Source organism: Anas acuta, chromosome 2 (assembly GCF_963932015.1).
Source record: "Anas acuta chromosome 2, bAnaAcu1.1, whole genome shotgun sequence".
NCBI classification, from domain to species: domain Eukaryota; kingdom Metazoa; phylum Chordata; class Aves; order Anseriformes; family Anatidae; genus Anas; species Anas acuta.
Window position 1 is genome coordinate 59,488,582 of NC_088980.1, and position 26,128 is coordinate 59,514,709.

At 35.9% G+C, this 26,128-nt stretch overlaps 1 protein-coding gene across 31 annotated transcripts in view; it reads right to left on the reverse strand.

The window, feature by feature from the left end:
• The window catches only part of SUGCT (succinyl-CoA:glutarate-CoA transferase), a 320,240-nt gene that overhangs the window by 227,717 nt on the left and 66,395 nt on the right, over nt 1-26,128 (reverse strand). The window contains exon 12 of one of the 31 annotated variants that reach the window (XM_068674936.1): nt 4,778-4,921. The exons of the other annotated variants lie outside the window; for them this stretch is intronic. Coding sequence (XP_068531037.1) covers nt 4,796-4,921 — 126 coding nt within the window. The 3' untranslated portion in view covers nt 4,778-4,795. Of the gene's footprint in view, nt 1-4,777; nt 4,922-26,128 lie in introns of those variants that run through there. 31 annotated transcript variants of the gene reach the window in all.

Consider the following 26,128-nt stretch of genomic DNA (forward strand, 5'->3'; position numbering starts at 1 on the left):
GCACTTTTTTTTTTCCAAAGGGCTGGAGTCACATTCTTATTTCCCATTTGTTCCCTATAAAGTCTCCATTCAAAACTGTATTACTGAAGCATTGTCATGGAAACAGCAAAGGCTAATACTTTATTTTAAAAACAATCTTGAAGAGGTTTAGGCAGTTCTTCTCAGACCAAAGCTGCTATATGTTTTCAGGCACAGCCATAACAGACGTCACCGGTGATTAAAGAGAATCTCTCCAAACGTTTTTTTATACAAGATGTATGGTGACTCTATACTACAGAAGGGTGGGGAGCCCCTTTTGTCTTCCTGTCTCCTTTTCCCCATTTGTCCAATTATTCCTGCCTACTCTTCTCTCCAAACAACTCCTTTTATGGTGCACATCATTTTGCTGCCTTTGCCACTCAATACCAATTTTTAAAATGTCACTACAATCAGCCACTGCCACTTGCAGAGCCTTCCATACAGAATAATGCAATCAGAGTAATCACAGAACTTGCTCTGCACTTATTATTCCCTATTCCTGTTGTTCCATCCAACAACAGAATTGAGGCAAGCAAGACATTTTATTTATATGCAGCTCTGACTGCAGGATCATAGGATGTCAGGTTGGAAAGGACCACGGAATGTCTCTAGTCATCCTCCTTCTCAAAGCAGGGTCACTGATGAGCTCAAAATGGGTTACCTGAGGTTTTATTGAATCACTTTTCAAAAACCTTCAAGGATGGGTACTGCACAAACTGTCTGGGAAACATGTTTCACAGACCACCCCCAAGGTGAAAACAAATGCTTTGAATACATGTATATTCTTCCCTTACAATAAGCAATCACCCTAATAAGGATAAGAAATATAAACCTATTCTATAAATATCATACAGCTGATGATATCAAAATAAAGCAGTGATGCCTACTGGAGAAAAGCATAAAATAGACTGGTGTCTCTTTGGACCATTTTAACAGGACTTCTGATAGCTTCGTGACTGACCTTAGACAAGTTAACTTCATTTCTGCCTCTGCTTCTTCATTTAAGAAATAAGTGCAACTTTTACTCTGTAGAACCTTCTGATGTCAAGTAACAACAAAAAATGTTATAGAAAAAAAGGTAAGTTGGAAGATGACAATATTGATATATTTATTATTACTGTAGCAAAATATTTAAATATGCATGTGTGTAGATCCTAGTATAGCTTTAATCATACTGAACAGGAACTGCCCCTGAACTAACCTCATCCAGGTAGGCAATGTGTAAATCTCATAAATGTACAAGTTACATGTATGCACATATATGTAGCTTATATACACATATATGTATATACACATGCAGACACAAACACATAAACAATAAAACTTGTTTTATGTCTGTGTGTATAGAGATCTACTAAATTAATTTTTATCTATAAACTGAGAGGGACCTAGGAAGACAGTTGCTCATCAATAAGACACAAATCAAAATCCTGTGTATTCTATATTCCCTGGGGGGGGGGGCGAGATCATTAGAGTTCTTTGCTTCATTATCTTTTAGTTTCCAATGCCACTGGAAACACAGAAGTTTGACCCAAACTTCACAGGACTGCTTCACCCTTACAAAGGTATGTGCTGAACAGATCTTTTACACCCACCCCAGGCAAGACTGTTCTTTACAGCCTGCTATTGTGAAATATCAAACTTAGCCTTCAGAAGAAAGAACACAGAGATTTCAAGGGAAGCTCTTATTCTGTAAGGGGTTAAACAAGCTGAAGAAAACAGCTGCTTTGCAGCCTGTACAGAAAACGTTTGCTTTCAGGCTAATAAGGTTGCAGTAGGAAGCCAAATGAAGCAGCCAGATTATTAAAAGATGGAACACTGCAGATGAAACCTAATTCAACCAGCAATGCAGAATCACAGCACAAGATATTATAAAGACTGCATTAAGTACTGCTCCGTCACTTAAACAGCATTGCTTTATAAGGTTACCACTGAAAGTGAGCTTGTACATTCTGGCTCCAAGATCTACTCAAGTACATGGTACAGTTTTCTTGCCAATTTTGCTACACAGAACTTATTATAGAACAAAAATACCCTATCCATAATCAACAAATACTAGACATACTGTACCATACTAATAATGTATGTTCATGCCGAATTTTCCTTAAAAGAGTGTACACTGCTTTCAAGCACATGTTGTATTTGCCTATAGCTTGTAGAGTGCTCACATTGTTAACCGTTAGTTTACGAACAAAATTGGATGCCACATATCTGCACTTTCTATCAACATTTTCCTCAGGATGGACAAACAATATTTTCTGGTGACTAACAGGAATGACAGGAAAAATATAGACAGCACAGATAATTTATCCATCAGTGTAGATTTTGCTCATATATACATACATTTATGCATGCATGCATAATACGCTTATTGATAAAAATTCAGTTCCTTAAAGGCTATTGCTTCATCACTACAAGGACAGTGATTTCCTCATTGCCCATGCTATCTTTTCTCAGTACTGAAGGAAAGGAAGAAAACACTGTCCACTGACTTTCTTTTCTACTCTCCCAAGTAGAAAATGCTAGTAGAAGATGCTTCCCAATCTGATGCACTCACACAAAAAGGCAAGTGGTCACAGGAGGGAAGACTGCTGAAAACAGATTGCAGCACACTTCCAGATCTTCCCCCAGCATTGCTCAACCATAGGGGGTCTGCAGTAACATTGACTCACCTTGGGGAAGGTGTGGGACAACAGTATCTTTGATTGGAAAGCACAGAGTACAAAGTGTGGAGAGGAGATAAGAATTAGTGTCATAGGTTTCATGATAGTGGGGTGAATGCTAGATTTAAAAGCTTGGTATTCAGTTCTGAGTGCTTAGAACATGACACTATCATTCAGGTAGCAAAGCACACAACACTAATGTATACAGAACAAGATACACTAGATGAACACCTGGACTGAGCCAGTAGATAAAGTGTCAGACAAACTGTCCTTTATGAGACATTCATAATACAAACAGGGAATGGAGCCTGACATTTCCAAAATGAAGGTGGACTTCTAATTAAAATATTTTTATTGTCATGGCCTTTTAACATCCGTGCTGTTCCCAGTGTCAATGGGAGTGGCAGGTACTCAGACCCTGGGAAGTTCAAGCCATTTTCATTGAGATGTTTAAATATGGCACTCCTATTTGAAAAGGTTGACGCGAATTTTCATAGGAATTGATGAGTTTGTCTAAGTAAATGGATTTTGGACAAGTGAGAACATTTTGACGAATGCTTCCCTAAAAAGAATATGAGGACAAAGAGGCAATTTAAGAGAAGTTAGGAGAGAAACTCAGAAAGAAGTAGAAGGGGGAGAGGAAGGACACCAAGCCCTGGCTGAGCCCTATCTGCTGCTTTTAACATGTGCCTGGAACTGTATATATGCGAGTATAAGAGGGAAATGAGCCAGAACAAATAAAATTGCAAAGCAAATGCTAAACATGTTTTTCTTCCCCACCTCATGGGAGAATAAATATTTTATCCTGCTACAGTTCTATTATTTATCTTCTTCATACCACGTCCAATTGGGAAGTGAAACTGTTAAGACTTAATGTCAAGGTTTAAGGGAACTGTTTCATTTTGAGTTCAAATGCTTCAGTTTGGCAGCAAAACATCTGCTTCAAATGTTTCAAAGACTCTTGACATTTACTATATTGTGCCCAAAAAATTCAAGTAACTTAGAGTATCACTGTGTACATTGTAAAACTGAGCATTCTTTACAGCATGTCCTTTGTACACTGCACATCATCCCAGGGCAGAAAACGGTGTGCCACTCTGTACTAAGAATTATTTCATCAATGTAGTAATAACACACATTTTATTAGACTGATAAAAATATCGTTTATTTCTTGATATAAATAAAGATGACAGGTTTTACAAAAGAAGGAAAATTACAAAGAAAAAAAAAAAGCAGAAAAGTTTACCACAGTTTGCTCTTCAGAATCACCCTACAGCATGTTTCTGCGTGTCCCTATTTGATTGTAGTTCAGAGCTGCAGCTATTTTTCAGTGAACATCAAGAATCATTTAAAAGAACAAAATACTCAAATTTACATGTTTCACATTGGAATGGTCAATATCCCACATATGATTTATTTCATGTTGTGTTTACAAAGGTTAAGGGTGAACACCACCTGTGAGCTGCTCAGAGTTTACAAAAAATGCCTCAAATACATTCAACAGGGACTACTGAAAATAAAGTGCGAGTCCTACTTAATTGCTACTTATCAATCAATCCCATGTGAAAGCTCTCAATCAAATCAATAACCCATACCAAGCAATATATTAAATAAATAAATAAATAAATAAATCTGAGTTATCCATCACTTTTAGACATTTCTTCCTTTAAATCACAGTGAGAAAGATACGCATACATTAATATGGTCTTTAGACTTAACTATCCACAGTGTGTCCTTTGTGGATTGTAAAACCAACCAGCGGAAGACAAAGCACTGGAAAAAACTTAAAAGCCATTTCTTTCCTGACAGGATGGCAGCAGGTCAGCTTTTTAATGTAGTAAGAAAGATGCATAACCATCAGAGAAAAATGATCCCACTGCCTTGACAACTACTACCCATGTTTAATTACAACAGCATTTATATATGATCACTGGAGTAAGAAAGCTGCTAGAAAAAAAAAAATTGCAAATGTCGCATACCTGGCTTAGGCTTTAATCTTCAGGAAGAAAAACAAGCCAAAATGGCATATGCATAGAAAGCTGAAATCAGTGCTAAATTTGGACACACATTATGCAACCAAAAAATGGGATATTTTTCATATGTTCAGGCAAATGTCATAGTAGGGAAAAGAGATACTGACCAGGACATGAATGGTGCCAAGTCTTCCTTCCACAGAACTCTCCAAAAACAACTTCATAAGAAGGATTCCAGTTTTCAAACACATTTGTTACCAAAAGAGGCTAAAGGAAATGAGTTAAAGTTGTTGATCTAAAGGCAGTTCTGTAGTTCACATATCCTGTCAGTGTACTTGAAATATTACAGTGTGACAGATGCATCTTCTGGTATTCATACACAAGGGTGATTCTGATTCTGCTGCCCATACACCAGTTGTGTTAGATGCTTACATGATTTATCCCTGGTGTGGAATGGGGGTCATCAGCTACTAACATTGGAGAGAATGTGCACGACAGAGGCTGGCTGTACTGGTCAATGACTGTTTGCCACTGTGGCCCTAGAAAGTACTATGCTGTCCCTGGTTTCAAACACCAAAGACACCTTGCTCTCCACTTCACATAAATTAGAATATGAGGACAGATTCTAATTCATTATTAGACATTAAAGAAAAATAAAGGATACTTATGTCTATTTACATCTCTACAGAATAGAATGAAACAGAGAAAAGGCATTTGTGTTCAGCTTCAGAGTCAATGTTGAACTTTTAATGTTATCTGCACCCAAAAAAAAAAAAAAAAGTGCAGCCTAAAACAACCTTATTTGTTCTAAAAAAAATAAAATAAAATAAAAAATAAAATAAACAGCTTTAGAAAATATCAAATTTAAGCAAAATTCATAGTAACCTTTTTCACTCATGACTCAGGTTGCCAGTTGTCAGTTTGGGTCCATACCATATTGCCAATCCCCATGTTCTGCATCTAAATAAGATGTGACTTTTATCGTATAATTTAGCAAACGACACTGGAAGAAAGAGATGTTGACCAGGTTGTGAATGAAGCTGACTCATTCTTCCAGAGAACTCTTCAAATATCACTTTGCAAGTCTAACTACTTCAATAACTCCAATATAAGTCATGTTCTCTTTGAAATTATAAACTCAACAACATATCATTGGGTCAGATCAACTTTCTATCAGAAATGGACATATATATTTGCTAAGAATAAAAATACAGAAGTAAAATAAGAGCAGCCTGCCACAAGGGTTTCTGGGAGCAAAATTGTGTTACCACAACAGAAAAGTGAATCTCCATTCATGTCTAAATTTATTTTGTCTTTTTTCAAGGTAGCTAAAGACTCTACTATAAATGGGAGAAAAATATCCTACAATTAGAGAATAAATTGCAGATTAACTACAGATAATCTGGGCTACTTTTCAGCACAAGTACTTACTGTAGTCCAGCTGCAACTATGTAAACATTCCCTAGTACTACAGCAATACCAACAATTAGTCTTAAAATCTGAAAATACTTGAGGAAACACTGATATTCTATGGGCTGAAAGCAAAAGCTCTTTGGTTAATAAAGGTTATTTCTTCCCTGATGATTTCTATTTAACTTTATAAAGATATTTCTTTTATATTTTTGTTTATTGATATTAGAACATTTTCAGATTAATCCATATGAACAGTTTCTAGAGCTTTGCTTTTTTTTATTATTATTAATTTGGCTGGACACTAGAACAGGTTTATATTTTAAATATTCACATAATATTTGGAAAAACTTGTGCCTGTTTGCTTCCAAGAATCTCTTCAAAAATACTTCTTTTAAGTTTTACTGAATTCTGATGCATTTTATCTGTTTTAACAAAATAGCAGTATGAATCTCAATCCCACTGCCTGAGGTTAAAAAAGTACAAACCTATTCTTATACCTCTTTCTGTTCTGTGCAATACTTAAACCAAGTCTCATTGTCTTCAGTAAGAATTTATATGATTCAAATTAAGCACATCCTTAAGTTACTCTGAATAAGAATGTTTTTCTACATCATGGCTGTAGTGCTACCCTTCTCAAACACTAATTGTTAGCAAGAACATCTTCATTTATATCTTGACGCCATCAGATTCTCTAATGTTTCTACGTACTGAGTGCAGGGAATACTTAACTACGGTCCTAGTGTCTTACATGCAAAGTGGCTTAGGAAGATGGTTAAAAGTACTTTTCTTTATCCATACACCTTAATAAACTACACTTTTTCTTAAAAGCCATAACCTAATGCATGGAAACCCTCCAGACTGACAACACTAGACATCAGAAAACTGAAAAAAGACTTTCAGGAGAGTTTGTACTATGTTGGATCAAGTCAGCCTGGTTTAAACACAAAACAATATCTAAACAATCCAGCAACAAAACGCTTTTATTTAGCACTGTTAATAGACCCAAAAATGTATTTGAAAATTGATTTTAAGTAATGTTATAAATCATGGATCTATAAATCATAAATGTCAATTCCATACAAATCTTTTTTGTTGTTGTTGTTAACCATACACATAAACAGATACCATATCTTACCAAAAACTCTGCTAGTGCTGCCTTGAAGGATTTCAATAACCTTAACACAAACCTCATTTTTCAGAAGTCTGTAATTCTGCCATAAAAAAAAAAATACACTTTAGGCTGAAACCCCACATTCAGAAGTTTTAGCCCAAAAGCATTCTTTCAGTTTAATTTGGTTTAAATTAGAGTCTTTTCAAGTTATAAAATTGTCAGACAAAAGTTCTATGGTTTTACTGCTTAGAAATATGTTCTTGCTACTCAAAAATAGATTTGAATTCCTCTACTCCATTTAATTTTTAAGTGAGTGGATATTAACTAAGTTTAATGTGATATTTTATGTTAATTTACCCCTCAAGCTCTCTCAGAAAAAAATAAACTATGCTATACGAGTCAATAAAATCTCTCCTAAAAATTTACACAGATTAAAAAATTAACTGTTGAACATATATACTTACTATTCTTCTGTAAAGATGTCTAATATTGTTCAGTATGCATAAATATATTATTCCAGTAATGTCTGTGGTTTTTTTCTAGCTACACACATTTATTTTCTCCACCTCAGCAGCCTCCCCCATTTTCTGGTCCAACTTCAACGGACAGTTCTGTATTTGTTCCACGTATTCATTACCCATATAGTATACTATCAAACAAGTCCACTATGGAAATTCATGCTGTCTGAAATCCTTATGTTATCTCAGTCTAAAGATCTAATGAGTTGTTTATGACTTGGAGCCACATCTCCACATAGACAGACTATTTTCTACAGCTTACATATAATATGTAATCCAAAAATCACACCTGAAGTTAGAAAAGTCATTATTCCGCACTTTAACTCCAAGTAACCTAGGATTACAGAATGCAGTGCTCTTACTGGTACGTGCTAGAATGCTTTAAAGCACTAGCCAAAGAGTCACCTCCTCTTATCAGTTAAATTAGTATGTACTCTACATCACAAAGAAACAACACTTTCCTTCAAAAAAGGTCTCACAGTTGGGGATCAATCAATATGGATTAACTGTAAATGCTCTTTTTATTTACGTATATATATATAGACATATATATACACACACTTATTAAAACTTGAATAAGTACCTGTTTTCAAAGGGACACGGCTAATATACTATCTTTTGATTCCTGACATTAAAAGAAAAGCTTCTGAGTATGTGTGGTACCTTCGCACTCCCTGAAGAATTTCATCTCTTTTTCTGCTAGGATAAACATTATAATTCAAAATCAATTAAATTACTACCTAGAAGAAAATTTCAATTTAAAAAAAAAAAAGATCACAAAGCAAAATAATAAATGATTCAAGAGACCCTTCATGTATTAAAAGATTTCTTAGTCTGTATACAAAGGATTTGGTCCTACGATATCTCTTGTCATTCTGATTTGCCTGTTTTTTCTTTATCCTGCTTATTTTCTCTTCCTTGCATTCTCTGTGTATCCAAAAAACAACAATATGTAATACAATCTACTCATAACCAAAGAAATCATTTATTTCCCCACATCTTCCGGAAGAGAACTCTGACTACTACTAAGTCTTTCCCCAGTGAGTAAGAATAGCTTAGACCTTATTTTCATATGTGTGTGTGTATATATATATATACATACATAAATATATATATATAATTTTGTGTGTATTTCACTATCTCCTTCCATTCAGGCTTGCCCCAGTTCAGCTCAGCATTTGAGTATGAGGAAGAACCCCATTTCCATCAATTTTTGCATTACTGTAACTTGTGAAGAAATGAGCCTAACTTAGTGTTGTTGCTAGGTACCATACAAAGCAACTTTCCAGTAGCTTTTCATCTACATGGAATTCTGGTTTACATCACTACAGTCAACAATATGGATTTACCAGTATCCTTCAAAAGAAAACTTGCAAGCCTGTTTTCACAGTTCATTCCTTTAACAAAGCAGTGTCAGTCTTGCAAGTTATCCCTCAGTATCTTAAATGAGCAGTATAACAGCCTATAATACAAAAGTATCATCCTGCAAAATTTTCCTCAAGAGAACTTCAGAGAGATGGCAACTGTTCATCTGAAATGGACCAGGTAGGAAAAAGGAAAAAAATAGACATATCAAATATACCAAACTCTCACTAACCATCTCTTAAACATGTCATAGTACGTCAATGGATATTAAAATAATTTCCAATCAATCAGTCACTTCAATTTCTCCGACTTATGAAGCACTGAGGCTTCTGAGAAACTATTTCTGCTACATCTAAATAAATGTTGTAACAAATAATTCCCCATTTAGATTGGCTTTGTTCCTCTTCATTTTCACAAAAAGACACACCTACCTAATTATACATCCATTCTGCACCCCCATAGTTTTCTGTCCTGTTATTCTTTGGCAGTGCAAAAGGCAGTAGGATCTCAAATGAAAGAACCAACATAGTAAGAGTTATCTTACATAATTCATCTAGATCAGATATGTAAACCTCATCCCTTTTCTATTCATTTGTTCCTTCCTGTACACCTGGGTCACGTTTCCTTTATTGACTGAGGAAACCTAACTATACGTTCCCATTATCCAATCAACAGAAATGAAAGTGCTAAATTTTTCAGTTTGATGACCTCACTAGAGGTCAGCTGATAAACTGGATATACTCACTTCCACTTACAGATATGCCTTGCTTTCCAGTTTTAACAGCTGTATTTTTAGCATAACAAAAAATCCCTTTCACATTGCCAGTCTTCATTATTGGTTCCTAGGCCCCTTTTATATAGCTTTTAATTGATGCTACCATTACAGGTTCCAAGGTTCTCAAAAGCACTGGCCTGAATCCTAAGTTCTCTGTTTTCCTGCTGTTTTTTGTTTGTTGCTGTTAATATATAGACAAAATTTTGCAGGATGAAATAGAAACCTGACAAACCACAGCAATAACAATTAGCTGTTTTAAAACTTATCCATGATCAAAGAAATTACACACTTAGTCAAGTGCCTTAAAATGTATTTTTGTCTGAAGAGGGAAGGAAAAGTAAATATTAGAAGTTCAGATACTGGAATTCCATAGCAAAAAAAAAAAAAAGTGCTACTAGCCTGCCATACATCTCCTTGAGTATTAAGCCAACAATTATAATTTAAATTATTACTTCTGGTACACTCAGTAACCCAGACACTTGATTGTAATTTTATTATTAAACAAAATAATTCAAATTTGAATTTAAAAAATGGCTTAGCTTTTCAAAGCTACAAAAATGCCTCTATTTTTTTTACTAGCCATAGGAGTACTTACTTTTGTGTAGGACAAAAGGTGCTTCTGCTTAAACAGTGTAGTATCAATGACTGTGATATCAGTTTTAGTTGTATTCTTTTATTTTGATATAAGCTAAGTTGACAAAATTTAATCTAACTGAGCTAACACACACTCTTTCTGCACATCAGATCAAAAGCCTAGGTTTCCAAGCTACATAAATGGTCCCACCATAAACCTTTGCCTAAAATTACATTCTACTTTTACATACTAAGTAATCTCAGCTGGCAAATCTTCACTACTGCCTGCTACACATCCCTGTGTTATTTTCAGGTCAACACTTACTCTTCAAAATATTATCACACTGCATCTCCAAAACAAATCTGAATCACTCTGATTGTTAAGCCTTAACGTAAAAAGTTCGAAGGAGAGACTAATGCAGCAGGATTATCTAATGCAACACATCCTTCAAACATAAACATACATAGCTAAAAAAAACTCTTTAGACTATAAATGTAAGGCTTGTATGTTCCTTGAATCCAAACTTGTCATGTTATGTACCATGCCTGTAAATCAAATTATCAAATTTAACAAACAACATTTGGAAGGAAATGTACAGTACTCCTGCCTCTGGGCTGTCCTGCAATATAAAACAATGATTTATTAAATACATTTAACCTACATGAAAGCAGTCATAACATACCTCAACAGGTTTCACCCATCTTTGTAAGGCACTGTTTACTCTGAGTATAGAAAATAGGTACTATCCATACAAGATGAGTACAAAACTATACATTTACTAAACCTCGGTATTTTATCAAGTGACAGAAATTAGAAGAGAAAGTACAGCAACTGAAAACTATTATTTAAAAAACACAACAATTGAAAAAATCTACAGTGCAGGTTACACTTACGACACAAAATTCTATTAAAATAGCCACTGTTATCTTGATGCACCAAGTTACTTAAGCATATGTCTAACTTTAAGAATGTGATTAATCCCCTGAAGTCAAATGACTACTCACTCAATTAAAGCTAGACATATGCTTAAGTACCTTAATGAATTGAAGCCTGTAATTGCCTGCAGTTGTTTCTGCCAATTTTGCTCTAAGTAAAAAAAAAAAAAAAAACAGTTTTTTTTGCCAGTGAAAATGTGATACCATAATGCTTTTATCACTGCAGAAATTATTTCACCTGTGTTGTTGTTGTTGTTGTTTTAATGTTTGTTTTTCCACCCATAGTTCTAGACAAAGAGTTTACCAACATGGATAAAGGGAAGAAAATTACATCTTAAATGTAAAATAAATGTGAAGGTTTGGTTATTTTTCTCTTCCACTTGCCAATGAAAAATCTTTGGTAAAGTATGAAGTGTAAGACTTGAAAAAGGCATACATAGAAGACCTACTAGTTCAAGTAGCTGATACTAAATTTATTGGGTACAGTCATAAATTCAAAGAGTATGATGGTGGAGTGAATGAATACAAAAAGAAGTTTCACTTCAGAGGAGTTTTCCATGATAGGAAGCTCTGCAGCACTTGCAAGAATTAGGCTTACTGCAGCACTTTGTGAAGTCCACAGGAAGATTTAGGTCAAATCTTGAGAGGTAGATTGAACCGCTACTTCTCACAGGTTTCAGCTTCCCCTTGTCTAGAAGGAACTACATACTTGGCTACCTACTTAAATTTATTTTTTTAATAGCTCCTAAAAAATAGGATAAGAAATAAAAGACAAAGCAAAGGAATATAAAGAAGAAATGTCTGAATGAACTTGGATATAATTCCAAAATGAACTTTTGGAATTATATCCAAGAGTTCTGAATAAAAAAATCATGTTTGTGTATTAACTTAAAAAAATGAATTGCTACAATTTCTCTCAGATCTGTAGGTATCTCAAGAATTCATGATCTGAATTCAAGCACCATGCCTGAATCACATGGGACAAAGGGGAACACACAATGGGAGTTTCAGGGTTATATACTTATAACATGAATACAACAGGAAAAAAAATAGTGAAGGGAGACTGTTCCATAGTAGCTTAACCTGCTTACCCCCACAAGATTACCTAGCAGAGGTAAATATGTTATTAATCTAAAACAAGCATGACTTCACCAGGCATAAATTTCAAACTGTATTCCATGCTCCTGAGAATAACCTTCCTCTACAAGTCTTCCTACATATAGCTATGTGACACTCATGAGGTAGTTCTCACTGCAACATACAGGCACTTCATAATTAACATTTTAGGGTTAACATGTTTAAAGTACCTTTTAAAGTGATTGCTAAATAAATCTGTTCCAACTTGATTGAAATCAACAAAGATATACCTATCATTTCATTGTTACTATATTAACTCACAGTTCTCCCTTGAGAAAAGAGGAAATTAACCTGATTTTCCACTTTAAACTATGTCCTCTGAACAACTTTAGTGTTAAAAGTTCTGCTAAGACAATCATTGCTTCCAATTTTCCCCTGAAGCTACAACCATTTGTGGCCAGAGTTTGTCAGACTGATGCACTGAACTTTAAACTTTTAAGAAAATGCCACAAACAAATCTAAAGAAAGTATGCACCTGCTCCCATAATTAATTCTTCTCTGTATTCAGCAAGGTCATAGAGTTCTCTTGTTAACTAATAGTCTGAATCACATCCTGGTTTAAAAAAATAAATAAAAAAAAAAAAATCCACAAATAGTTCCTTAAAAATCCCTAGGTTTTTATTTCAAAAGTTTTATAACTAAACAGGGTTCAACTCCTACAATAACTCTACAGATTGTTTCCACCCACACAAAACAAATCCCATCCTACTTACTATACACTTTATATGTAAAATGTGTAACACTATTTTCCAACTGAAAACAAAATCAACAATGAGAAGAAGTGTAGAGTTCATGTTAACTCTAGAGAAAAAGAAGTCCAATATATCTTGTTCAAACAGTAAGTGAAATCAGAAAAGCTCACAAGGAGTGGGAGGGGAAGTTCAACCTTAAATTGAACTATTACAAATGGCAAAAGTAAATTTAGGGCCTTAAGGGGGTGAGAGAAGAGAAGGATGTGAGGGTTGAAATCCTGCAGCATTTTTTCAATAGCTTTACACAATTCATTCATTTCCAGATGATGAAGAGCAAATTTACAGATGAGATAAGAACACCTGAAGAGCAATATAAAGACACCCTCACTACAAATTTGTCTTCTTTTCATCTTTTCATGCTCCCATTACTGAACTTCAGAGAAACAATAACATGTAAAGGAAAAAAATAAATAAATAAAGGCAAGCATTTAAGAAAACCCTCATACTAGTTTGCCCACAAACAGAAACAAATTCACCTTATTTGGAACCTTTTTTCCTTTATTCTAAAATATTTTCATTAACATGTTGAATTCCAGAACCTCCACTATTTTTCCACACCCCCCCACACAAACAGAGCCCCAAGCAAATAATTACTTTTCCTGTTTACGTAAAATAATTATGCAGGATTTCCTGAGAACATGATTTTCAAATTAGGGACAAACCAAACTGAAGACTCTCTGTTTCCTTTACCACAGGAAATGTAGTGGATTTGGTTTTAAACTCAATTTATATATCAATTAAAAAGCTGGAAGTTCTTATCTGTGACTGAGTTGTGGCAACTTTTGAAGGTTGGGGAAAACAATGCTCTAGCAAGTATTTAGCTGTTGAAAATATCTTTTAGAAATGTTAAATTTAATAGCTCTCTAGTGCATGTCTGGGATTTCTTTGTAATCTTCTTGAGCAATGTGTAATATTTTGGCAAAGTCCCAAACCCGCTCAGTTAGTAGTAGTAGAGAAAAGGAACGGCTATAAAGTGAATTTGTTGTCTCTTTTTTTTATTAGTTTTAGAAACTTTAAACATTAAAGAAATCTTGCTTTACATTAACTTCACCCTGTTGCTGCATTCCAGAAATTTAGTGCAGATTTGCATGTGCTCCATATGTATCTTTCCATATCTGCCCTACCTGGCCTAAACAAGCATCGTGCATGTGCTGACCAGCTGTGAAGAATGACGGAGGGGGAAGGGTTGAGGGGAAACAACAGAGCTTTGGACTTGGAGAGCAGAGTGCTGAATTTCCTGGCTTACCCTGTGGCCCACTTAATGTCTTCAGTCAGGTGACCAAAAGAGGCAAGTAAATTACACAGGAGCAGGCACTGGATGTCAAGCTATACATTACAGCCATGCAATACACTAATTTCCTTTTCTAGTCATGATAGCCTCAATGTAGGTGAGCTATATTCTAGCTAGACAATTTTTTCTGTTTGATTCTCCACATGCTGCATTTCCATGAGAGTGGAGTATGATGCTGCAAGCCCATATATTCCTTCTCATTGGAGAAAGCTGGTATTCTTAATTTTATTGACAATGTAATCTTAAAGGGCAATGCTGGCTTTAGGATAAGGTTTCCTTTATTACTTAAATGTGATGTAAATATGATACAGCTTAATGCAGTCTGATGAGTATTGAAAAAAAAAGTTATGTGTAGTTCAATCAGAAACAATAAAGATTGATTTCTTCCAAGGATTATTTTCTACATATTGAAAAGAGGATTTTACGATGAATCCGTTACTTTTTAATTTGCATTAAGGTATGCTATATGAATATCAAATATTGGCCTCATGGGTGTTACAGGATAAAACAAAAAATGTAGAATTTGCATATACTCTTAATTACTGGTACACACATAGGGAAAAACAAAGAACTAGAATGAAGAAAAAACAATTCTTAACTTCTAGCACTTAAATTATCATTTCTGGCAATCCTTTTATCTTTAATATGTTTTTCCTTTTTTTTTTTTTTTTTTTTTTGTGGTTCATATTCATAATGGATGCACACAGAACCGCATTGAAAAGGAATTGCTGCAATACAAATTGCTGCTGAGCACGAAAGCCAGGTCCAAATGGTAGGCAGACTTTCTTGCCTACTACTCTTTTTCTGGTTACTTGTCAGAAGGGCACAGTTCTTACCTGGTGTTTTAAAAGTATGTCACATTCATTGGCAGTATTATAATTTCAGATTTGATGCTTCCCAGCTATAGCAGATTTTTAACTCATCAGCTCAAAAAAGCAGCTGTATGCAATATGGGTTCATCTATTCTCCTAGTCTTTCCTACTTCAAATATTCTTTAAAAAAAAAAAAGCGCTAATCCCTCAACAGTAAAAAGCAGTACTATATTAATTCACATGTGGCAAACACAGCATCTTCCCTGCCTGAACTGGAACTGCCATCATACCATTACTCAATCACCAACTGCTGCCAGTTCCACTGCAGCCACTTTCATAATGGTTCCGGAGACACTCAGTCTGCGGTATTTCTAATTCTCATTACAACTATTTTACATATATTCTTTAAGACATTCTTGGAGGATGGCATCAGAGCGACAATTACAATGGATTTTAAATATAGTAGATATAACATTTGTCTCTAAGGGCTCTTTGGACATGCTAAAAAGCCTGTTTATCCACTAAGAAGCATGAGTGCAGAGCTCAGAAGCAGGGTTATCAGAAATGTTTTTGGGGTAGGGATGTCAAGGGAAACGTCTCTTGCTGGAATTACAGCAGATGGTACAGTGAATGATCATAGTATGCCAAGCCACATACTAAATATGACTCAGATCTACCAAAAAATCATAAGGTTGGCTTAAAAACCGAGATGTTCTAAAACAAAAACCATCAGTATTTTTCTCTTTCTGGGTTTTTAGAGCTTCAGGGAGAAGCTGCCTTCCCTTCCTGATGAGTTGATACATTACTGATGAGTCTGGTGAGTCTGATATAAATTACTGAAAAATACTATTTACATCCGGACAGTAATGTCTCACTAAATCAAGAACAGCATCTTGATTCCCTCAAGGAGCTGAAATCAAAGATGCAAAATCCAAACAACTGAGTAGGTTTTTATTAAAATGGTGGGCAGAAAAACACAAACCCCAGCCTGCTGCCAAATCAACTTGGGTGATTGTGAAGGAGTCAGCAGTTTTCCTTCTTTTTCCACCAAAACAATTTTTGGACCTCATATGGAAAATAATAATAATAATAATAAAATAAATAAAGCAGGAGAACAGACAATATATACGAATTTTTGATAAACATTATTATTCTGCCACTCGTCATTTTCAGGATGTGGTGCACTAATTTAATGCTAAGCAACAAGATGATTTGTACATCTGTTAATACTTAGATACTGGAACCTCATTTCCACAATGTTACATTTCATAGAAGACATGCTGTATATACAATGTCCGCTTTGTAAAATTCTTCATATTATTGAACATTATTTTTCCTAAATCTTGGGATTTGCACTTTTTTTAGATGACAGTGTTTTAATTTATCTTTCCAGGTGAAATTCATGAATCCTAGCACAGAAGTTTATCAGCAGGTCTCATGTGTCCGTGAAGTAACACAACTTCTACTTTAAAGAGCTACTCTACTTTCAGAGCTACAGGCTGGGAGAGGAATGGTTGGAGAGCTGCCAGGCAGAGAAGGACCTGGGAGTGATGGTGGACAGTCGGCTGAATATGAGCCAGCAGTGTGCTCAGGTGGCCAAGAAGGCCAACGGCATCCTGGCTTGTATCAGAAACACTGTGACCAGCAGGGCTAGGGAGGTGATCGTCCCCCTGTACTCGGCTCTGGTGAGGCCGCACCTCGAGTACTGTGTTCAGTTTTGGGCCCCTCACTACAAGAAGGACATCGAGGTGCTTGAGCGGGTCCAAAGAAGGGCGACAAAGCTGGTGAGGGGCCTGGAGAGCAAGTCCTATGAGGAGCGGCTGAAGGAGCTGGGCTTGTTCAGCCTAGAGAAGAGGAGGCTCAGGGGTGACCTTATTGCTCTGTATAAGTACATTAAAGGAGGCTGTAGCGAGGTGGGGGTTGGCCTGTTCTCCCATGTGCCTGGTGTCAGGACGAGGGGGAATGGGCTAAAGTTACGCCAGGGGAGTTTTAGGTTAGATGTTAGGAAGAATTTCTTTACTGAAAGGGTTGTTAGGCACTGGAACGGGCTGCCCAGGGAGGTGGTGGAGTCACCATCCCTGGAAGTCTTCAAAAGACGTTTAGATGTAGAACTTAGGGATATGGTTTAGTGGGTACTGTTAGTGTTAGGTTAGAGGTTGGACTCGATGATCCTGAGGTCTCTTCCAACCTACAGATTCTGTGATTCTGTGAAAGGCTAAAGTTGGACTTGAGTGATGAATTAAGCCTTGTGAAGATGCTAGGCTCAGCAATCAGTATCAACTGAAAGTAACTCACAACCCTCTTGATTCCTGTGAACATTCACAACCTCCAAGCGGAGATGCTCTTTACTAACAGGCCCTACCAAGTGTTTCTAATAAGTACTATGTTACTATCTCTGTTTATTATTTTGCATTAAAACAATGCCTACTGACTTTATATGCACTGTACAAATGTATACTCGGTGAATTCATTAGGCAAAGGCAGAGAAGCACAGTATTATGGCAATATACTTGGGCTAGAGTATGAAAAAAAATACTTTTGAACATACTTCTGCCCTTCAACCCAAAGTTTTCAAATGTCAAGGCCTGTTGAGATTTATTTTAGAATTATTGCAGAAGAGTCTGAGGAAACTGCACACTAGCAATTTCTTTTGTGAGCATGTGGACCTTGGGGACCAGAAGTGAGAAAACAGAGCTAAGAAATTGCAAACACCAAGTGGATTAAAATATATATATATATATATATCAAGCAAATTACACACGAGCACTTACATGCTGGAAAAAACCCACACACATACTCTAAAACAACCAGAGGATGGGTGGAAGCCACTATGGACTTGTAAAGTACAAAGACATCGGTGAGCATGCAAAGACGTCTAGGTCTAACTACAGTGCTGGACAATATCAATTTAAGTAAGGCCATACAGGTTTATCAGCTGAATATCATCAAAAGGACTTACAAATTATATGCCAATATGTAAGAATACCGTCAACTACTTAAGGGTCATTTCAATATTCTCTTTAACAGCCCAGATACTGAGAAGAAAGTAGCTTTATCAGATCTGAAGATGACACAAAACTAGAAAGAATTGCAAGTACTGGACGGGATAGAACAGAAAATAATTGGGAAATGAAGTCTGAAAACAAGATGGCAAAATTCAACAAGGGAAAACAATTGGGAAGTTCTAAAATTAGACATGAAAGATTCACTCCACCGATATAGGAGAAAAGGATCAAGAAGTCACATTTCAGAAACTGCAAATGAATTAACAACAGTCTCCTTTGCAACAGCAGGATAACATTAAATTGGCACTTCAGAACATCAACAGAACCCACAAGATTCATGAAATAATCTGTTGTACTTCAAGATGACAAAGCTGGAGTTGGAGTAATGTGCCACATTTGGTTCTGGTTGCCACAAAAGTGATGTGTTCCAAAAGGAAAGCACAGAGAAAAACCATAAGTTCTGGAAAGCATGATCTCAGGGGAAAGACTTAGGAAGTTTAGAAAAGCTAGCACATAATGACATGAAAGACTACTGAAAAGAGGAAGGAATCTGGCTTCTGCATTAGAAACCTTATCTTAATGTCTGATCTGCCTCTTCCTTGCTGTGATTTTCTTGCCTAGTATGCCACGGAGATTAAATAGACAGTGAAACACTAAAATTAAGTGTCTGGGAGGTTATGGGGTCCCAGAATAAGTCAGGAAAATATCTGCGGAGAGCAACATTGTTCAAGATGATCTTACATGGAGAAGGTGTAGCACCATCCAAGACTGTTTTTCTAGAATTTTTCCCTGCTTGCAGCATTGAAGCTAGATCACATACTTTTACATGACACTGCTCAATGATGCGCTGTCAAACTCTGAAAGACAGCAATAATTATTTATTATTTAAGAATCTCTGAGGGGTTTGAAAAGGTAACAGTGAAAAGATAAAATAATTATGCATAAATGCTAAGAGGTATTACTAATAACACTCTCTCAAATGAAGTACCTGATCAGATTCTTAATACATAGAACTCTTCCTGCCCAGGGGCCTCCTCATGTTCTGTGGAATAAATTAAACTTCAGCAAACACTATATGTATTAAACAAAACTCAGATTCTTTCACAATTCCGATCGTACGACAGTATTTTTACTTCTCATTTAACCTTCAACTTCAACAAACTGGTAAATATAAACCTGGTATGTAAAAATGGATAAACTAAGACAAATCAAGTAATATCTAGGATTAACCTCAATACATTCACTCCTATATATAAAACTCTCAAGCCAAATAAAATGCTGTAAGCATTTATGCAAGGAGGAAGAAATTATTATTTGTGGTTTTGCTGAAGCACTAAAATAAGAATTGGGGTCCATTGTTCTATACCCCATGCTAAATTAAAATGCCCTCTCTGCCCCATTGAGCTAAGTTAATAGCTAAAAAAGGCTTTGTTGCATTGTTACAACTATTATTCATGGTCAAAAGTCTCTCGCCATTATCTCAACCCCACATTCCAAGTATAAATTTGACAAGGTCAAAAAATTGTCTCTGTTTAGAACAGACATTATCATACAGACTGACATTGATATTTATGTTTTATATTCTTTGTCTTTATATTAGGTTTTAAAAAAAAATATGTAGACTCATCTAATGCTTCTCTACTTGAAATCACATCAACTTGCTATTTATTTATATTATGGCCATTCCACGTGACAATCAATTGTTTTGATACAGAATCACAACTAGTATTAACTTTCTGCATACCAGTTGGAAAACAAATTAAAGATTAACTCTGTGTCTGATTATTATTATTATTATTATTATTATTATTATCTAGCAAAGAATAGCCTTTCTACTAAGATAACTTAACTTCTACTTTTTACCTTGGTAGCCATCTAAAACATAAAATAATACAATTTGTGTCTTCCATATCCTTGCTGGACAACTTTATTTAGAATCTCAGAGCTCATTTATCCAGGAAAGAAAAGTTGACTACTGATGTTAACCAATGGGTATTTTGAAAAGATCATTAAAGCCACACACGAACATACTCTTTCAAATTCAAGTACCCTAAACTTGCTGTAGATGACAAAACAAGACAACAGTCAGACAACCGTCAGACAACAGTTTTGTCTGCTGCTAACTCAGATTCAGAGATCACTTTAGTATTGAGTGACCTTACCTCTGCAGGTTTCACCAAACTGGAAATGATCAATAAAACTATTCTGTAAATTATACACACACACACAAAAAAAAAAAAAAAAAAAAAAAAAAAAAAAAACAGAACACAAAGGCACAAAGGAACCCCAAGAACCTTTTAATACTAAATCAAACTGAAGTTGCAGCCGGTAACTAATTAGCAAAGTTTCGGCATAGAGCTATGTGCTGTTCTCCTATCCTGCAGCTGAAAACCCAAGAAGGATGAGATACAGCAATATGTTGTTGTTAACTAATAAAGCAAACTATTCCCAGCTGTCTTTCAGAAGTGATAGCTTTTTGTGTTACTCAGAAACACAAAGAACTCACCTGAAGCACTCTGTCAAGATCTGGACAGCACAGCTGAAGAGGTGAACAAAATAGAAAAAATGCCAGGGAGAAAAACAAAAATTACAAGAGGTGGAAAAAATACAGGGGGGGAAATGTGAATACGGGTTGGGGAAAAAGTGAAGAGTTGGCCTCACACAAACCAGCAAACAGTACCTTATAGAGGAGCACAAATTACCTGTATAGAAATGTTTGCTATAGACAACAAGACAATCAACTTCTGCAGTACACCACTAACAACAGAGTAAAAATACTTTTCCTAATTTAGGACATCTTCTAAGCTGACAATGAAATTATTTCTTTTCTTCCTCATAGTGAGCTCAGAGGACCCACTTATGGGTTTAACAAGACCATAAAACATATTCCAGAATTTCCAATGTAGAGAAATTGGGACAGACATCTATCAAAAGTAGCTTAGAGCTAATAGAACAAAAGTGGAGGTGACAGCAAGATAACCAGTTGAAATCTCCTTGGGGCCACAGGTATAGGATTGCTTTCTCTAGATTAATTTACATGACCAGGGTAAACTTCAGTCAGCAAATGCTCTGTTTTTAAGTGATTGTCAGGAAGTACAGTTTTGTCAAAGCAGATAACTACTTTTTTTGAAGGTAAGCGTCTCTTACCTTCACCCTTACCACTCTCGATATAAGTGAATTGAAGTTCTGTAGCTAAAATCCCACTTCTCTTAAAAAGCAAATGTATCAAAACTATTCTGATATTAATAAGGGTTTAATAATAGACAAAGCCTCAGGTTACATTTTCTTACTTCTTAGCATCAAGGTTTATTAGTGAGGGTATTGATTAAAAAATAATACCTGTTTTAGCATCATGCAGCATTATGTTTGAATGTAGCATAGGACACAAGAAACAACATTAAAAAGCCCTGTAATTTAAAGCTCATTTTCATAAGTAGATTTAGCACTTAAAACTTCTGTGTTTTTTTGCAAGACAGCAGGACTTTGGCTTCTTAAGCGTATATACTGCTTTGGAAAACAGAACAGAAGCTACAAAGTCATTCAGCTCTTTCAAAAAAATGCCGCCCTTCCAATTAAACTGCCTGCACACTGGAGGATCACTGCCACTACTGCACTGGAGCTAGGCTTATCATAGCAGTACTGCAATATTTTTAGAGGAAAAAAAACAGCACACACCAAATTTATTAGTATACATCAGTTCTAGGGAATTAACTTAATGACCAAATTTGCATGACGTGTCAAGCTCATTGTGAAAAGAAAGGGCCATCCTACAAAGTAGCAATAAAGTTCTACACTAAATCTTTACTCAGTAGTACTTAATACCAAAACTAAAAATGCCAAACGAGCTTCTTAAACACCAGTGACTCACAGACTGCCCCCTCTGTGAACATACTCACAGGATATCTGTTGTAAGATCTCCCATCAAAAAACATGAGAATAAATATGATTTATACAGCAACTCCACCAGTTAAACCAGCTCTGGATGGTCATGTTTCAGTTTCACGGTGACAAAACACAGACCTCTTACAGGTGCATTAAATGTGAGCAGAAATGTAATTCTCATGATGAGAAAAGGAAGAATGTAGCAATGAGATGTGGGGAACAGGAATTTTTCTAGGGAAGTTGATGCTATGTGAGTGTAAGCGTTTTACATTCTTGAGGACAATATGCAAAGGAGTGAAACAGTTCCTAACACAGTTACGTTTCTGATGGCAGATGGTTCTCTTGGCTGGATAGTGGTAAAGGTTCTTAATCAGGTCTAGTAGTATGGCAAACCTTCACATTGCTGAAAGAGAAGCATCACTCCATTAAAAGCAAGTTCATAATCAAGTGTTAATCCCCACGCAATGTAGCATTTATCATTTTTCATGCAAGTGCTCATTCCAAGAGGATTATCACTTCCCCATCCTGCCCTCTGGCTGACTACACAGGGCAGAGAAATTCTTTATTCCATACAGGAGGGGAAAGGGAGGTTGGAGGAAGCTGTGATGTCAGGCTTCCAGTTTTGCTGTAGCTACCCCAATGTGAAAGTGGGAAGGAGCACAGGCCAATCTTGCAGCAGTTGCTCTTCAATGAGAGTATAAATAATAGATTCCCAAAAGCTGTCAAGCAATTAGTGACACATGCCATTCTAGAAAGACGGAGAGGAGAGGGCTCAAGCACATCTTGCTAATGATTTCACACCTGTATAGATCCCACCAGCTTGCCTGCAGGAATGATCAGATGTACCTCTGATTTTTCCACTCAACATAGCACTTCATGTAAGCTTGCTTGAAGTGATTCTATTTTAAATGTCTTAGATATTAATAAAGTGACACTAATCAATAGCTGTAGTTGTAGCTACAGTTTCATAGCTAAGATCCCTAAGTATATAAATCCATTTGTGCAAGTTTATGAAATTCCGGATGATTTTCCTAATTAGATATGTATACTTCTAATGAACTGCCCTTCGAGGTGTAAATAGCTTTGAAAAGAATAAATTTCAAGTTGAATTATATTACTAACAAGGTAATTTTTGTTTCCTTAGGGACATAACATCCTTACTTCTACGATCATATGGCTCCTTACAGAACAGTCATAGACTATATACAGCTCATCTGGGTGCTCTTATATAAGATATTAGTTCATGCAACAATGTAATGATACGTAAAAACACAAAGTCCTAGACTAATAGGTATGTTAAACCCATCACAGAGACAAGCAGATGATTTGTACCATGCCACACTTACACATAAAATCAGTAGCACTGCCTATACAGAAGCAGTTAAAAATGCAGATAATTTGCATCTACCATCCTAAATAGATCCCTAGAAATAAATGCTGCAACAAAAACTAGATTACATGAATGACATCTAGTGGACATACCCTTTCATAACAATCAATATTTTCCAACCAAAACTGTCACGTTTCACATAATAAAAGCACACACCTGAGCATCAATTAAATAATGGTAAGAATGTTAATTATTTTTTTATTTGCTCACTATTCTGTCCCTATAAAGTTTATATCATCATGTAGACATGCCTTAATCTCTCCTGTGCCTTACGACTGAGTATTATTCACAATAAATTACCAGTTCCTTGAATTCTTAAGGAAATACAATCTCAAAAAGTTTCTAAGATTGTGGACACCTTACCCAAGTCCTCACTTCTGTCACAAAAAGTAACTCCTTCATGCTTCATTCACGAACACAGGTCAGAAAGAGCTAATTTGTCCTGCTTGTACAATACCTTGTACAACATATCATGACGTGTTTTTTTGTTGTTGTTTCTTGTTTTTAAGAGCTCCTGTCTATAATAGCAACACAAATAGCCATTTATGTATTCAGGATGATTATGTCTGGAGTCACTGCACATGACGCTGTACATGGGTTTCTGAGATCTCTTTCAGACTGTTTAAACATGTTTATACAAACGTCTGCAGTGCGTTGTTATACAATGATTGTGAAAAGCACTTTCATGAGAACAAAAGCGAAGTTTATTCTTCTGCTCTGGATCTAAAAAGCAGATTAAAGGAAAACAGTGATTCAGTTGCAATCGATATCTCCCCTACAAGCCCACTGATCATATTTTATCCCTTTCCAGCCAGCAATAATGTGAAAAGAGATCTTCTGATCAGGGCTCTGCTATGCTTCCCTTTCTAAAGATTACAATTTGACATGGATATACCTACCCACAATGTTCAGTAATCCTGCAATACCTCTGTAGACTAACCATGCTGCTGTAATACAAACTAGATCCCTCACATAGCAATGGAGAAAACAAGGAACCAAAGAGGAGACAAATATGTATACTAAATGACTCTGAATGCCAGTAAACCCATGTTTTGATCCTAGACGACTTCTCATGAAACACGGGCAAGTGACAGACTAAAGATCTTAATGTACACCCAGTTTAAATGACTAAATATGAGTTCAAGGTACAGAAATGTTCTGTGACAAATGTTCTGACAAAAAAATAGCCTTGCAAAACAGTCCTGTGACATTTCCCTGGAGGAGATGAAAAATGAGACAGTATTAACTATCAGCTATCATTCCTAAACAATAACGATGATTATCCAAAGCTATTTTGCAAATTCAAAGTATTGCATACTCATTAAAAATACCTTGCAGGCATTCCTTAAACCAGAAAGATACAGGATGATTTTCTTCATGGAAGAAAAAAAAAAGTTTCAGGTTTTAAATTAAAAATGTATTTCATTTCCATCTGAAAAGTACCTGTATACAGGTAAGAAACTGTCTATAATAATTAGATACAAGCTTTGTTAAAGTGGTATGTCTGTGACAGGATGGGATATATATGAATGAAGTTATAACACCACTTCACATCTCACATCATACACCAAGCACATGTCTAAAACTGCCCAAGGCAAACCTACTGATTTCCTTTCCAGACAGCAGCTCTGCTCGAGAGAGGCTTGACAACTCATTGAAGGACTATTACCAGTAAGGTTACAGTATAATGTCATCAGTTTTGAATAACTGGAATTCATTCCCCATAAATGGGAACTTTTCTACACTGCATCCCACAGATGATTATTATACCTTTGCATTGACTAAAATAACAAGGAAACAGAATTCTTATTTCAGTGCTTCCCACCAAGCAAAGGGCCAACTGTGGTCCCCTATCATCACAATAAAACTAAAACATTTGTGTAGTAAGTAGTTTAAAAGAAAAAAAAATGCCAAATACACTTTTTGTTTTCTTGTTTTACAGGATCCAGGATGACACAGGCCTTTCTGGTTTTCTCTGTATCTTGTAAGATAAAGATAGAAGGGAAATGGCTGTTAAAAAAAAAAAAAAAAAGTAGGTATGTAGTTCAAGGATATACAGTAGGTCACCAAAGTATCCAGGAGACCGGGTATTCATCATATAGAATCATTCACTTTGGAAAAAGACCTCTAAGATCATCTAGTCCAACGTTTAACCTAGCATTGACAAGTTAACCACCTAAACCATGCTAAGTTCTATATCTACAAATGTCTTGAAGACCTCCAGGGACAGTGACACAACCACTACCCTGGGCAGCCTATTCCAAAGTCACACAACTCCTTCAGTAAAGAAATTTCTCCTGATATCCAACCTAAACTACCCCTGGTGCAACTTGAGGCCATTTCCCTCACTTGGTCTTATCACTTGGTGCTTGGGAAAAGAGCCTGATCTCCACCTCACTACAACCTTCTTTAAGGTAACTGTAAAGTCCAATAAGATCTCCCTTGAGCCTTCTTTTCACCAAGCTAAATTATCCCAGCTCCCTCAGCTGCTCCTCATAAGACTTATTCTCTAGA